This window comes from Metopolophium dirhodum, chromosome 1 (genome assembly GCF_019925205.1).
Source record: "Metopolophium dirhodum isolate CAU chromosome 1, ASM1992520v1, whole genome shotgun sequence".
Lineage (NCBI taxonomy): Eukaryota > Metazoa > Arthropoda > Insecta > Hemiptera > Aphididae > Metopolophium > Metopolophium dirhodum.
The window spans coordinates 128,546,102-128,561,724 of record NC_083560.1 but is presented as its reverse complement, the minus strand read 5'-3'; the positions used below and the strand labels follow the sequence as shown (position 1 = coordinate 128,561,724).

General features: G+C 30.7%; 1 protein-coding gene across 1 annotated transcript in view; it reads right to left on the bottom strand.

The window, feature by feature from the left end:
* LOC132937503 (uncharacterized) overlaps nt 1-15,623 on the bottom strand; it is an 85,522-nt gene that overhangs the window by 33,125 nt on the left and 36,774 nt on the right. Inside the window, exon 2 of the mRNA XM_061004324.1 lies at nt 1,536-1,736. Coding sequence (XP_060860307.1) covers nt 1,536-1,736 — 201 coding nt within the window. The remainder of the gene's footprint in view (nt 1-1,535; nt 1,737-15,623) is intronic.

Here is a 15,623-nt window from a genome sequence, read left to right as displayed (position 1 = left end):
TTCAGCACCCCTTTCTAACATAATAATCTGTTATATTAACAAAACTCCATTGGTTATTGACGTTCATAAACAACAATAATTCTAATGCTTATAATCTTCACCGATTATCTATGCAGATAATCTTGAGTTTTTTTTTCCAAAACTTTGGGCTTTATTTATATAACATTTGAAAAACTCGTTATTTTCTCGTTATGGGGTGATCTATTTAACATGGGACACTGATTATTTCAAAAAACACTACAATTTTTGAAAATACTTATTTCACATTATGTAAAGTCGTTCCAAACAACATTTTTGTAAAAAAAATTATATTTTTACTGTATTTATAGGTATTGCTATAATTTTTTTTTTAAATTTTACTCTTTTGTAAGCCAATATTTATTTTTAATTTCATTATATGGAGTAGAATATTATTTTCAGTATCTAAATATATAAAAATTAAATTTTGGACAAGTTGTATATTAGTTGATAAGTTTTTAAGGTTTTAGATGAGCGGAGAAGTGAACCGACATTGTGTGTGATATTACTGTATTCCACTCTGCTCATCTAAACTTTAAAGACTTATGAAGTTATGAATCATAAATGAATCGATTTGATTTTTTATAAATAGAAATAAGTTTGAAATAAGACAACTCATGTTGTCATTAAAAAAGTATAAATAATTTAAAAATGATAGCGATAAAAATTTCTTAGAAAAACGTTGTTTTAAACGCCGTTAAATTATGTACAAAAAAGTATTTTCAAAATCATTAATAGTTATTTAAATAATAAGTGACTTTCGTTAAATTGATCACCCAGAATAGTAAATTTGTTTCAAGTGCTACTCAAATATTATAATTGCGATAAAGAATTGTCCGTGGTCCATCTAAAACATTATTATTTCATTCGTAATAAACTATATAATTCGAATATATTGATGGTTACGAATGCATTAATAATTGTTGTGTACATTTATACATATTTTATGTAGGTACTATGTCAAGCAACTGTGTGTGCGAGTAAATCCAAATGTTTACGATTCTGCCAACGGCTGATTGAAGATATATCGTTTTTAAAAAATATTGTTCATTTCAATTTTTTTTCGGAAACAACAGCAGAACAATATCGAACATTATTGCCATAGAGGACATCCGGGTTACGACATTGGGATTTCAAGTCAACATTGATTACACCAATACTTTGGAACAATCAAACGATTTTGGCTTTATGTGAATAAAACATTAAAGACGCCCTACGCCCTTACAGTAATGGTGGTTGAGTGCGATTCGAATCGAAATGTGTTCGTTATTGAAAATGTATTAAAATAATATGTTACTTATAATACAATAGAACTACCTACACTAATAGAGCTTAAGTGCGATGCGCATCGAAACGAGTTCGTCAATAATTAAGTCGCATATAGGTATATGGAATTAAGTTAAGCCAACAGTAAGTTGTTGTACTGCTAAACTTTGTAACTGGAACTCGCCTACAGCAATCTGCCCCCCATGACTTGTGTGTAAGGTGCGTTATTGTATTATTGTGGTGGCACGTACCTTCATGTGCGGACTGACTAGGTAGAGCAGTGGGTTGGCTCGGAGCCGTTCATTTTCTTCTTCCACCCTGCGCATTTCCTCCCTCCTGGCCGAACTCAACACGGACACCTCTTCCCGGGTGATCGAAGCCGGAGCGTTCAGCGGCACTTGGACGTCCGGCAGACTCTTTTTGCGCTGCAGTGCCATCTGGACCGGAACCTCCTGCGCAACAAAACGATAATATTGATTTTCAGAATGTGATTATATCATGAGACGCGTGTAAGACAGTATTATTATAACAAAATTATATTATAATTATTATTTTTTTCGTTTATTAACCCGCGAAAACTTAGGCCATTGGGTGGTTTTTATTAACTGTGGGGGAGGGTAATGGAGGTTGTAAACACGTGTGTTTTATTTTTTGGCACAACTTGCAAGTGGGCACCCGTAGGTATCTGTGATGCCCGGGTGGGGGATGGCGGCCTCTCTCTCCAGGTTCGAACCGGTGACGGTGCGCGTCGTAACCGGTGCCCTAGTCTGCTCGGCCACTCCGTCCCCCTTATTATTATTATTATAATAATGAGACGCGACAAAATATGCATGGTTTCGAGATCACACCGATATGTCCTTGATAGACATAATATTGTATAATATTAAGTTATGTTGTTGTATCACCAAATAAAAATTCATTTTCATCAAACCAATATAGGTATGAAAGGCCCATGCAACTATCAGATAACTCCATACTTTTGATAAAACCTTTTAACAAGCTTTTTATTCAGAAATATTATAAAGAAAAAAAAATTATAAACAAGTGGATGCAACCACCGCATACTACTTCTGTATACAGTAGCCTTATCACGTGTACAAATGTAGTTGTCTGTTATTTAATAATTGAGTAGGTAGGTACAACAAACAGATCACTCATCATGTTATGTCAGTTAATTTTGTTCCATGAGTATAAAACAATAATATTCTAAATGTTATTACATCAGATTGTTCATAATTAGTTCTTGCATAAAGTTTGAACTTTTAAACTTTGAAATAACATTACATTGTGTGGGTGAAATCGAAAATGCCTAAATACTTTAACGAATAAGTACCTACTCATGAACTGTATACAATTATTATGAATAAAATACTTTTACTGTATATTCGATTTTAATTTCGAATCAAATTATGACTAACGAAGATATTTATACAAATATAACAATATTATGATTTATGATATTGGATTTTCTTTACTATTCTGCAAAATGTTGAAAAAATGAGTTCTTTGATTTCTTCATTTTTCACTATATGAAATTTTAAATAACCATATTATTTCATCACCTTTTTCACTTTTTATGAGAAATTGGCAATTGACTAATTACTATTAGTTTTTTTTTTTCTCAAAAATATTAGATAACAACAAAAATAACATAATTAATCTCTATAACTTTATTATGATCTTAAGTAAATTTTGATGGACAAAAAATACGCTAAAGACATATCCATGTATAAGTAATTAGCCACACTTCTAAATAAATACGCAATACCTATGTGAGACAAAGAAAATCAAATAACTGAGAAAATAGTTGCGTGGCATACATAGGTACCTACTGTTATATTTTCTAGGATAATATGTAACGTACTACATTTGTCCTAAGTTTTCGACAGTATTTTAAAGTTAATTAGTAGATATTATATTTTTAATTCAAATTTATGGACATTTATAATGCTTTTTACTGCTTTTCGCTAGCGACTAGAGCTACCAATTTAATTTGAATATCAATTATAATCTATTATTATTATCTTTTAAAATTCGACTCGTACAGACTTGAAGAATTTCCTGCGCAAAATGTTTATTTATGGGATTGAATTGTAATAAAATATATTAATTTTTGATCGAATAACAATAATAAAATGTGATTACGTAGAGCTATAAAAGTTATGTTTTGAAATTTAAAAAGAAAAAAAAGAAATAGTCCAACGTCCCACCATAATTATATAATAAAATGTAAATTTCAATTAAAAAAAAAAAAAAAAAGAAAACACGTTGAAAACTTTGTGAGAACAGTATATGATATAATCTCGCTTTGTTCATCTCGTCACAACCCAGTTTCGTGTAATTATTTTAAATCTGAAAGAAATCTCGAAAGCCTATTCCGTGCACACCTCGGTACTTACAAAGTGGGTAGGATTTTGTTAGTAACAAGTTTACTGTAAATGTCACTGTTTTGAAAAATGATCTTTCTAAAGTAGGTAAGTACTGGCTGCATTCAGTTTCCTGTATCCCGAGATAGGGTGGGCGATGAAAGTTTTCCAACAATTTTACTGTCTCGTAAAGTGTTTTCCGAAGAAAGCTAAAATAAAACACGGCATTATAAAAACCAATAATACACTCGCTGTGCGCCGAGTTCGAAATCAATCGCTAAATTTAAATGTGTGTACTCAGAATACTATAAATATAAAACTTAAGTATTGAAATGTATTCTAACAAATAAATCTTACGGTAAGACTCTGAACAGGGCGGGATGCAATCCAATCGCTTCGGTGTATTTTTAATCGCAACGCATATATAATAAATTGCACATATTTCAACTTTGACGCCTCACATGCGCCACAACTCGTCGTAAATAAATCTCAATTTAGAAATAAACTAGACGCGCATAATTAATGAAATATATTTTCGTGATTGAATTGTATATTAATCATACCGTTCCAACACCTAATCTGATGTTTATCCAAAGCCGAGAACATAATAATATTATGTATTGTTCCTATGTGGAATAATAACATTTACCATTTAGCTACTCGTATATAATAATAATATGCACTGCATGCAGACTTCTACAATATTGCAATTTAAAAACATACAGAGTGGTCCATTCAACGCAAGACCAGTCACTTTTTCAGAAAAAAATACGTTTTTAAAAATAATTTTTTTTAGTCTTTTGCGTGGTAACACTCTGAGCGGATTGTTCATCTAAACTTTAAATATCCACCTCATAAACTACTCGTCCAAAATTAGATTTGTGTGCATTTGAAGCGCTTTGGAATAAAGGATTTAAAAAGTATGTAATCATTAAAAAAAAAAAAACTATAACGATCAAAAATAGTAAATAATATATTTTTTTAGTGAATTTATTATATTGATTTTAACGACTTATAATTATCTAAAAAAAATATTTCAAAAACTTTGATTGTTTTTGTAATAACGAATGCCAATTACGTTAAATGAATCACTCGATAGTTATATTAGAGATATGTGATGGTGGTAATAATATGATACTGAAAGATATAACAAAATGATTATCTACTGGGTAATGGTCTCATTAATAAAAATAAACTAATAATAATCATCTTTGCGAGACACACACTCACCCTCTCCGTGTACAGCCCTCCTGTAAACTGCTATACCTAACACTGACGCAGTACACCTTAGACCTTATTATCGTAATATTGTATTATTGTTATGGAGCAATATGGCAAAATCAATACACAAACACAAACACATAGACGTATGAGTCATGCACACAATAGTTCACAGATATCGAAGCTCGGCCAGCCGAAATAAGTAGTTTCACTGTCGAGTGTTTCTATTTATAACGTGAACACGTCGAACAGCAGACGAGACGTCTCAGCAATAATTGGGAAAGCGTTTGAGATCGATAAATCTCGTGCCCGAGTCCGTCTAAGAACTACTACTGCTCTATGGGCGAGTTTGTTTTTATTTTTCTCGCTCCTTAAAAATGTTTTATCGTCGCACCGTTCGGAGGCCTCCCCCGGCCGACATGTACGCTGCGAACGAGCGACTTTGAAAGTTTTCACATTTATAACGGAAACTATTAGTATCGCTGCAAACTCCGACCAACTTATTGTCTATGAATAACTATTTTAAAAATACGTTTTACTCGACTGTAGCGACACGCATCTATTTATAACACTGCAGCCCGGTCCCAGCATGGATCGGCTCATGATTAATTCATTTGTCAGAACGGCGCTCGAATTCGATCGAGTTTTAGACTTTATTGAAGCACGGTCGTCAAGAAAACGTACGATAGTAAGCACACGATCGTCAATAAACTAAAATGAACATCAAATATGAAAATAAGACGATTACTGACATTTATCGCGACTCCCACGCAGTACAATATTGCCCTTTGCTTCGAGCAAAGTTAGGACTTTAACAGGTATCCACACGATAATATTATAATAGTATAGTAGACAATGGTGCTGCGAATCATTACAGTAAAATGTCAAAGATGAGAGTGTCGTCAATCAGTAATAATCACTCTTTTTAGAGACTCTACTAATCGATAACCATCAAAAGGTTATTGTACAAAAATAAAAATAAATTATAAATCACGGTAGGTACCTATGTGATTGTAATATTAAAATAGTTTAAAAATTAATTATATTTTCATTGAATGAAGATTTATTAGCTCTGTTTAGTGTTTGAAGTATGAAATATTTCATTATGAAACTATATGATGAAATATTTCACAAAAAAGTGAAACATTGAATTTTTTTTTATTACAAATATTAATGATGGTTATTTTGTTATTTACCAATTATGAATTATATATAGTCCAAGAGTACTTGGTATAATTATTGATATTAATGGAACATGAGTGCTGTGGTTGACATATATAGTATATAATATATATGTATAATATTAAATATTGTAATATAAATATTGTATATTTGAACTTTTAAACATTTTTTAACCATTTTTTAAACATTTTTGTACAAGTTTTTGCCAAAATATAAATGTAGAATATCATTTTATGTGTAAGCCCAAAGGTTAGGTACATATTATAATTTTCTTTTTTTCTTTATATTATTATAGCTCAACATTTAGGCATTAGAGAGAAAAACATAAGTGAACAAAAGGTTTAGTATAAATATTCCATACAATTATGAAGGTGATTTATGACAATTATATGTAAATATAAAACTTATTTTAAAAAACAAAATTTATTAAAATATTGAAATATTTCACAATTTTAAATTTCATGACACTTTCAAACACTAGCTCTATTACCAACTATTGTAGAATCCAAACTACCCAGACACAAGTTATATTATAGAAATCCAGTGCTTAAATTTGGATAACAAGGTGGAGGGGAGACTCCTTCTTTTAAAAAAAATATTTATGCGTTCCTCTTCTAAATATATTATCCTAATCAATAAGACAGTTTTAGTGTTTTTACTGCAAGATAGGTTTGTTAGTGCACAAAAAACCGTATAAAAATCTTAAGCTAATGAGACATTCCTAGGTACAATAAAACTTGTATCGTGATGAAAATATTAAACGGAAAACACAACAAGTCCGGACTTGTTACTTTTGTTTAAAACAATTCAGTCAATCATTCGAGTTTTTATATTAAATAAACAATTTTTTATTTGATATATCCATCAAAACCTTGTATGTTCATGGTAAAAATATATTATGATTGTCATTTTTAACAAGTTCCATTTAAGAGGATGTCAGCGCACTGATTGTATTCTCTATCTGGGCCACGCGCAACTTAAACAAAACGCATTTACACAGAATCGTTTATTTTTTATGTTTTTGAATAATCTTAGAGTAAAATCATCTATTAAAATAATGATGGAGAATAATACCTTTGAGGGTGTGGCATATCGATTTGTCTCTAAATATTGTTTCAAAACAATTTAAACATAATTTAAATTTAGAATTTTTTTTTTTTTAGTTTAGTAATTCGAATACAAAGTCAAATAATGTTAAAATATAAAACCAATATATCTTACTCTCAAGAATATTATCCTTTTTAATTGGTGATTTTACTCTAAGATTACTAAAAAAAACACAAACATAACGATTTTAGGTGAAAGCGTTTTATCTATGTTGCATTGTTGCAAGTGGGTCTGAGAGAGAAAAAAAATATTGCGCTGAAATCCTCTTAAATTTAAAAGAGACATTATAAAAAAAACATTTTACGACCTAAAAGTATACGCAGTCATTATAATTCTAATCTACAGAATATTTTATAAATAAATCAGTTGTAACACCGAATAACAAAAAACTACAGCACAAATTATTTGGTTTATTATAATTTAAAATCTTAAAACTGTTCTTCCGTAAAATTTATTGCTTGTAACAAACAATTTGTATCTCCTTAGCCATCTATTTAATATAATATTTTGATAAAATTGTGAGTATATTCATAGGTAATTCTACGACGTGTGAAATTATTATATTTCGAATGCGCGATGTTATTTTCCACCCATCACCCATCAAAACCGTTTTGTTTCATCTTTGTTTAGGTATAGCTGGTTTGTAATGGTTGGAAAAGTTTTTAATTTTATGACAAACTTGAACGAGAAAATCATTTTTTTTCTCGTTTTTTTAAGCGTATTTTCTCGTATTTTGTTTTAAAATAACTTTTTAAATTATCTTTTTTATCAGCGTAAAATCAACGTTGGCATACCAATTTTATTATTTTTTGATTCAAGTCCCTCTTTATACTCTATTTACGTTGACCATTTATTAACTTTTCGATTGATATAGTTTGGCGTACATGAGATGCCTTGCAATAAAAAAACGTTAAATAAAATTGTACCTCAACAAGCACAATATAATATGAGGCTATGTGTGTTATTTTTCCGTTCACATATACGTTAGCGATCGAAAAATATATTACATTTTTTTTTTCATTAATCACTATTATTCACCCGAACGGAAAAAAAATGTGTTACATTTAATGCGCATTATACCATATAGCGGAGATTGGTCAACTACACAAATTTTAATCTTTTTATCTGTCAACTGCAGTGCTTTCATAATAATTCTCAGGTATTACGTCATAATATAGTCATAATAATAAATTTGTCAATTTTTTTGTTTTCAAAACAGTCTGCGCCAACATAATATCTCGTTAAATTTGTCCATTCGGTTCTGATCCGAATATTATAATGTTTAACGGAATTAGTTTGTTTTATTTACGCGTTTATTATACGACCACTGCAGCGGGGACAGTTGAGTCAGAGAGATTATATCATCGAGACGGTCGCATAGATTACTATTTTAGCAGAACGGTTTAGTGTGCTCAAAAAATATATTTGGATTTTTTTGCCAACATTTCTTCAATCATCGTTTTAGGATCTACACACTTAAAATGTGTGTTATTATAGTATACTATGTGGAAACGCTTCCAAACTATAACAGCGCCAACGGCTATAATATTGCTATATATATTATTATTATCGCAGCTTTACAGCATGGTTACAACCATAATATTCATATATAACGCACATTATGCTATGCACATACCCGCAATCGTATCGAGAAATGTTAAAAAAGAGAGGGAGCCAGTGGTGGATCCAAGGATTAATTTTTGGGGGATGGGGGGCAAAGGTACAAAAAGTACAAAAATTGGCTAAACATAGTGTAAAACAAAGGGAAAATACGGAAATTGGGGGGGGGGGGAATACCTCCTTTGCCCCCCCCCCCTCCCTCCCGGATCCATTACTGGAGAGAGCTATGGAATTTCTCGACACAATACTTGCATTTCCAGTCATATTCTCATAAATACAATACTTGTAGGTTCAAAATGAAGACGCGATAACTCATAATCATAATATAAAATATTACCTCCTGCCCCTCTAGTTCCTATCTCTCCCGTACCACTGCACTATAACATGTTATAAATTGGATTTACAGACCACGAGAATACATCATGATTTCTCATTGTTTCAATCACAAAATGTCCGTTGATTTTGAATGACAGTGTATTTTACGGTGTACACGGTATACCTGGATTTGAATTATATCTTTTTTTTTGTCATTTAAAAACAGTCGATAATATTCGTATTCAATGCATTTGTAAGAATTTAAGACTAAACCACACTAAATGTATATTTTATTAAATTTAATGTTCTTCAAAAATAAATAGAGTGTATGACTCATAGAATGGTGGTTTTGCACACAATTTTTAAAAACAAAATTGTCCATTATTTTTTTGTACCATTTTATCACTAAGAAACTCGTTCCGTTGTTATAACTGTTAAGTTTATGAATATGTTTGTAGTCCGATCTGGACAAAAATGATTACACTGATTTTAGTAATAAGTAACATTTTACTAAATGCATGACGTACACATAAGTAATAATATAATGTAGCGCCTACAGTATGCTAAACATCGGCCTTATATACAAGTTACCTATTGACCTATTGTTATTGTAACATTTATGGCGTGATTTGAAATTTGGGAATAACAACGATATTGCACAATATGACGTTATTTTTTATACAAATTAAATATTATATTCAACGATAACTATAGGATAATAATTATTGTTTGCGTTACTTATAGGAAGCTTGCAGGTACACCACCACCGCATGCGTCGCGACTGGTTCGTTCAAAACGCCTTGGCTGTATACTTTTCTAAAAGCGATATAATATGTACACACGACCAGTATAAAATTCCGAAAAGTGTAAAGTTTGCACCGTTCTCCGACGACGCTTGGGTGTTAAACTCCCGACTGCTCAGCGCGGGTTTCCGCCAAAGTTTCTCGGACAGATGATAAAGTACTTTGTTGTAATATTTGCGATCAAACTGTATCCTGCAACTAAGCGATTTCGAGTGACAGACCTCCGCCGCCGTCCCTCCCCCGCCCCCATCCGTCCCGCCGTTATCGCCGCTCCGGGGCCGAGAACAAAACGCGGGGGAAATAAAAACACGCGTGAGCAAAACCAACAAAACTTTTATCGAACCCCGTCATTTTCCAAACAATAGACTTTATACACTCGTCGCAATAATAGCGCGGCTGCAGCCTCCGCCTTTTTCCGACACAAACTTTTCATACACATACAGACATAGAGTATATGCGCGCTATACATAACTTATAATATAGACGCGACCTAACCGGCAGATATTATCCACAATGGATTTCACCGAGTAATGAGTATAATATAATATATATTATATATAGGATGATCGATTAACAAGCATAGGTACCAGAGTAGGTATTTTCGACGTTTGCGTGTTGGAAAGGCCATATACAGAGTGATTCACCTGCAAGCGTTCGTCCATCTGTTCTTTTGACAATTCATTTCTTCAAATTCTGATTTTTGGAATTTTTAACTGTAGGTATACCTGTTTAAGTCTCTAGCTACTTAAAGACTATAATTTCAGAATCTTGAAATTTTTTACGGCACCTACTTAAGAAGTACAGGTACAAACTTTTGTTTTTTTTTTTTAAATGAGAACTCCTCCTCCCCCTTTTTACTGTAAATTATCTAGTGAATAATATGAATAATATATGTTGAAAAAATTCGATATACATAATTCAAAATTAAAACGAGTAGTTTCTCGCTTTTATAAGATATAATTTAATCCGTATTTACGAAAATAATATATTTACTATAAGTACTTCAAGTTTGTTGACCTCCTGAAGTTATGTTTGAATTAAAATTCAAAACAACTTCCCGCTAAAAATTCTAAACATAAATAATAATAATCCTGGATACGCGACTGGTATTATAGCCACATAAAATTATTGGAACAATGCGTACCTATTTATCATGTGTATTGTTATATCTTGTTCACCGCGGGTACCGTGGTACTGTTACAGTTCGGAAGGCGTTTCATAATAATACGGTCTGGATACCTAGGTACAAAAGTATATACCGTGATGGGGTGACCAGAAGTCTTGTCACGCGTATCGATTGTTATTGTTATGGCCACTAAATTTTGTTCACACGTGCCAAGAGTTTCCTACATGACGTGTGGACACTGCAGGACTCACGCTCACGTCTCGTCATTCGATCACAAACTCATTCGAAATTGCGGTCACTCCTGTAGTCCTGTGTGATGATTATTGTACGTGTACGGTTTATCGAAAGTAAATAACGCGAAGAAATAGATTGGCAGAAGGGAACTGAAATAATTGCTTATGGAATCTCTGCGTTTCAGGTTTAGGATTTTTAATTTGTCGCCAAAGGTTTTTCCGAGAGAGTAAAACACGATTATTATTCAAAAAATTGGTCACTTGCATCACTAGCATAACATAATTTATTGTATTATGTTTACAGGTTTGTAATATATTATGATGTACGGACACAGATTGTACAATATAATAAAATATATTATATGTATATAATATTTTTAAATAGAATTTGTTTTAAATGAACCAATAGTTTTGAGATAAACGTCTAGTGGGTAAGGGAAACACGGAGACGAATATACTATTTATATACCTATGAAAAATATGTACAAGTAATTACTAATAAGTATGTATAATTATGGTCACTGGTTTTTAAGATGATATTATTTTAGGAAGAACAAAAATTGTTGGTAAACAGAGCTCAATATTTGAGAATATAACGTAAAAAATTAGGAATAATTTTATATTATGATGTCTTTATGTTTAGACTTCAATTTTTTTTAAATTTTTTTTTCTTATTCGACGTTTTGCCAAATCACTAAAATATTATTAGATATTTAGAAATTTGCAGTATAAGAGCATAACATAATATTATTATGTCTACAGATTGGTAATAATATATATTATGATATACGGATAGTTGGAAACAGATAGTTTATTTAAAAGTATAATATATTAAATTTGATAATTTAAATTAGTATTTGTTTTTAAACTTACCAATAATAGTTTTCGGGATAAGTAGGCACGGAAAAACGGAAATTAACGAATTATAAAACATGTATAATATTAATCAGTATATATTATAATGAGCACTCATATTTAAAATTATATCTTATAATAACAATAATTTTCGGTAAACAGATCTCGATATTTGAGTGAATATCATCGTGAAGAAGTGGCCTGGCAAAGGTGCACGGAAATAATTGCAAATGAGACCATCGCGTTTTAGGCTTCGTTTTAGTCTGCAGATTTGCAATATATTCCGGTTAAATGTTCACACCGATTGTACAATACAATTTAATGTATTATTTTACATTAGTATAATTATTGTTACTACATTTACCGATAGTTTTCGAGATAAACGGCAATGTTAGGTTATATTATAAGGAGAAAACGGAAATGAATATAATATTAAATATGTATAAGAAATAAAACGGGCTATGCATAACGAGCACCCGTTTCTAGGATAATATTTCTATACTGAGAATAATTGTTGGTAAACAGAGCTCAGATATGATTTAGTAACAATACTGCTTTCGAATTTCATCACGCCAACTGCACCAGTCTAAATTATACCAAACTACTAGCTGTTTACTATATTATAGTTTACTTTGATTATGATTTAGCTCAAATCCGTTCGGACGTGATATCAAATACCGATCACTAGGTAAAGCTAGTTAATTTAATATTTGTACTCGTCGTAAAGCGACTTCAATCATAATTTTATTCGGGATTTTACTAAAAAGAAAACTTTGAGTACACCCTAGCCCCTAGGTAGCACAAATTGTGCACCTAAGTAAAAACTGATTAATATATAACTGCAGAACACCAATATAACTTACTAAAATAACTTATTTAAAAATTAAACGATAATCTGCATTACCTATCGCTTTATTATATAAACCTGCTTTTACGTGTAATTATACTGATCGATTCGTATAACTGTGTTTTTTTAACCTTTATTGTATTGTATTGAGTTGTGAATAATTAATATTATATAATTATTATTATTTAATTTCTGATATTTTTAAAATTTGTTTTAACTTTGGCTAATATTGAAAGGTCTTATAAGATTATAAATCCAATTATTAAATAAAACCGATATTTGACATACAATGAATACGAATAGTATTTGAATAAATATTTATTTTTTATTCGAATTTATATTTTTAATTATTTTTTTTTGCCATTTATTCGAACTTATTTCCATCAAATCATTCAATACAATTATTGACTGCCATTGTTAGCGTTTCGGGCGTGCGCTTCGTTGGTCCACCTCAAATGAAATACTATGAACAGCGTCGTTGTAATTAAAATAATAAGTATAATAGAGAAGACTAGTCAACAGCAGGACCGTAGACACGGGGGGGGGGGGGTTCAACCCCTCCCCCACCCATACAACATGGAAAGTATATAAATTTATTTCAAATATTTAAAACTACTAATATATTTTATATATTTTTTTAAAAATTTTTATCAATAATAGTAATAGATGTTTGTGTTGTTATCCGTTATAAGTAAGGTATTTTGTGTATCGTCTAATGGTCGCACTGATAAATCACCATTACCATAACTGTTTTGTTACTGTGATAATTGATAATACTGCAATTTAAGATAACATATTAAGTGTTAGCAGTTAAAAGTTAAAACGCGTGTTAATTCTTTTAACTCGGTTGAAGAAGTGAAAAAACAAAATGGAAAATTTAATGAATCTTAATGAAAAAACAAAAAAGCGTGTCATAACAAATTATTTTACTAAAGTTACCGACGTTAGAGGTGCTAGCAGTGAAATTGTTACTCAACCTGTTTCTGAGTTATCAAGTGTTCAAAACACCGATCGAAATCAAGTAACTTATTGTTGGTTAAATTAATTAAATATTGTAGTTATTTTGAATTTAACACATTTACCATTTTTTGGAGGATGTGTTGATACGCCAGTCACCAACAATGTGCATGTTGCCTAATAATTTTGCTTTTTCAAACGTTATTGAACCTCGAAATAATGATGCTGCATTATTTGAAAATTGTAGTTTGACTGATGAGAAAAAACACTTAGTAATTATAAATAGTATTATTTTTATTTTTATTGATTTTAATTTTATTTCTATATTAATAGATTCTTGTGAAACCGTGGATTCCTCCTAACACGTATGCATTTCCAATAATAGAGCAAAATAAAAAAAGTAAACTAAAATTTCAGTATAAATGGCCTACTACTTATAACTGGTTGGTTTATTCTGAGTTGCAAGAACGAGCTTTTTGCAAGTTTTCTTGGTATTTGCAACAACTGGTAGTATTGGACAACAAAAATTAGGAGCTCTTACTCTAACAGCTTTTACAAATTGGAAAAAAGCTAAAGAAGTTAGTGAAAAATCATTAAATTAATTAATTTTATTTTGAACATACATCATTTTGAAATGTTATAGGCGTTTAATGACCATTCAAATTATGACTATCATAAACTGTCTGTTGCAAAAGCAGAGGAGTTTTTGAACATCTATAGTAACAAAAAAACCATCAATAATTAAAGCCTTAGATGACGACTGGTTAGATAGTTGAAAATAGTAATGTATAATATTGTATTACCTAAGTTTATTAATTTTGGCTTTTCATAAATATTTAATATTTAGAGTAAAAATAATAAAACAAAATAGAGAAAGACTGATTCCAATAATAGAATGCATTTTACTTTGTGGATACCAAGAAATTCCTTTAAGAGGAGGTAATAATTTTGGTCCAATTAATTTTAAAAGTAAGTAACCTATCAAAATAAAATTATAATTACTGTGTAGCGTGTTACTTTATTTTTATTTTTTAGCTTCAACTCATAATGAAGGTAATTTTCGGGCAATTTCAAAATATAAGACAAAATATATTGATTTATTAAAGTCACACGTTGAGTCAGATACAAGAAATAAGTATTTAAGTCCTCAAATTCAAAATGAGATAATTAACATTTGTGAAGATATTTTAACGAAAAAACTGGTTGATAAAGTTATTGCTTTTCGGTGATGGCTGATGAGACCACAGATGTGTCGGTATCAGAACAATTGACAATATGTGTAAGCTATTTAAGTGGTACTGGTTCTAATATTGAAATAAATGAGGATTTTTTAAAATTTTATGAAATCAGTAGCTTAACTGGAAATGATTTGGCATCAGCAATTCTCAATGGTAAGTTCTAACTATATATTATATGAATAGTTCTATATTTATAATTTAAATAAATAAATAAAATAATATAGTATGATTTAACTTTTAGGGCTAAATTCATGTGGGGTAGATTGTGATTTTTTATTTGGCCAAGGGTATGATGGTGCAGCAAATATGGCTGGTCGTTTTAAAGGAGCTCAAACAATTATACGCTCTCAGCATCCTAAAGCCTTGTACGTGCATTGTGCTGCACACTCGCTCAACTTAGCAGTTTCATCTACATGTAATATTCCATCGATTAGGAATCGGAATTGTTGAAAAATATTATTGTTTTTTT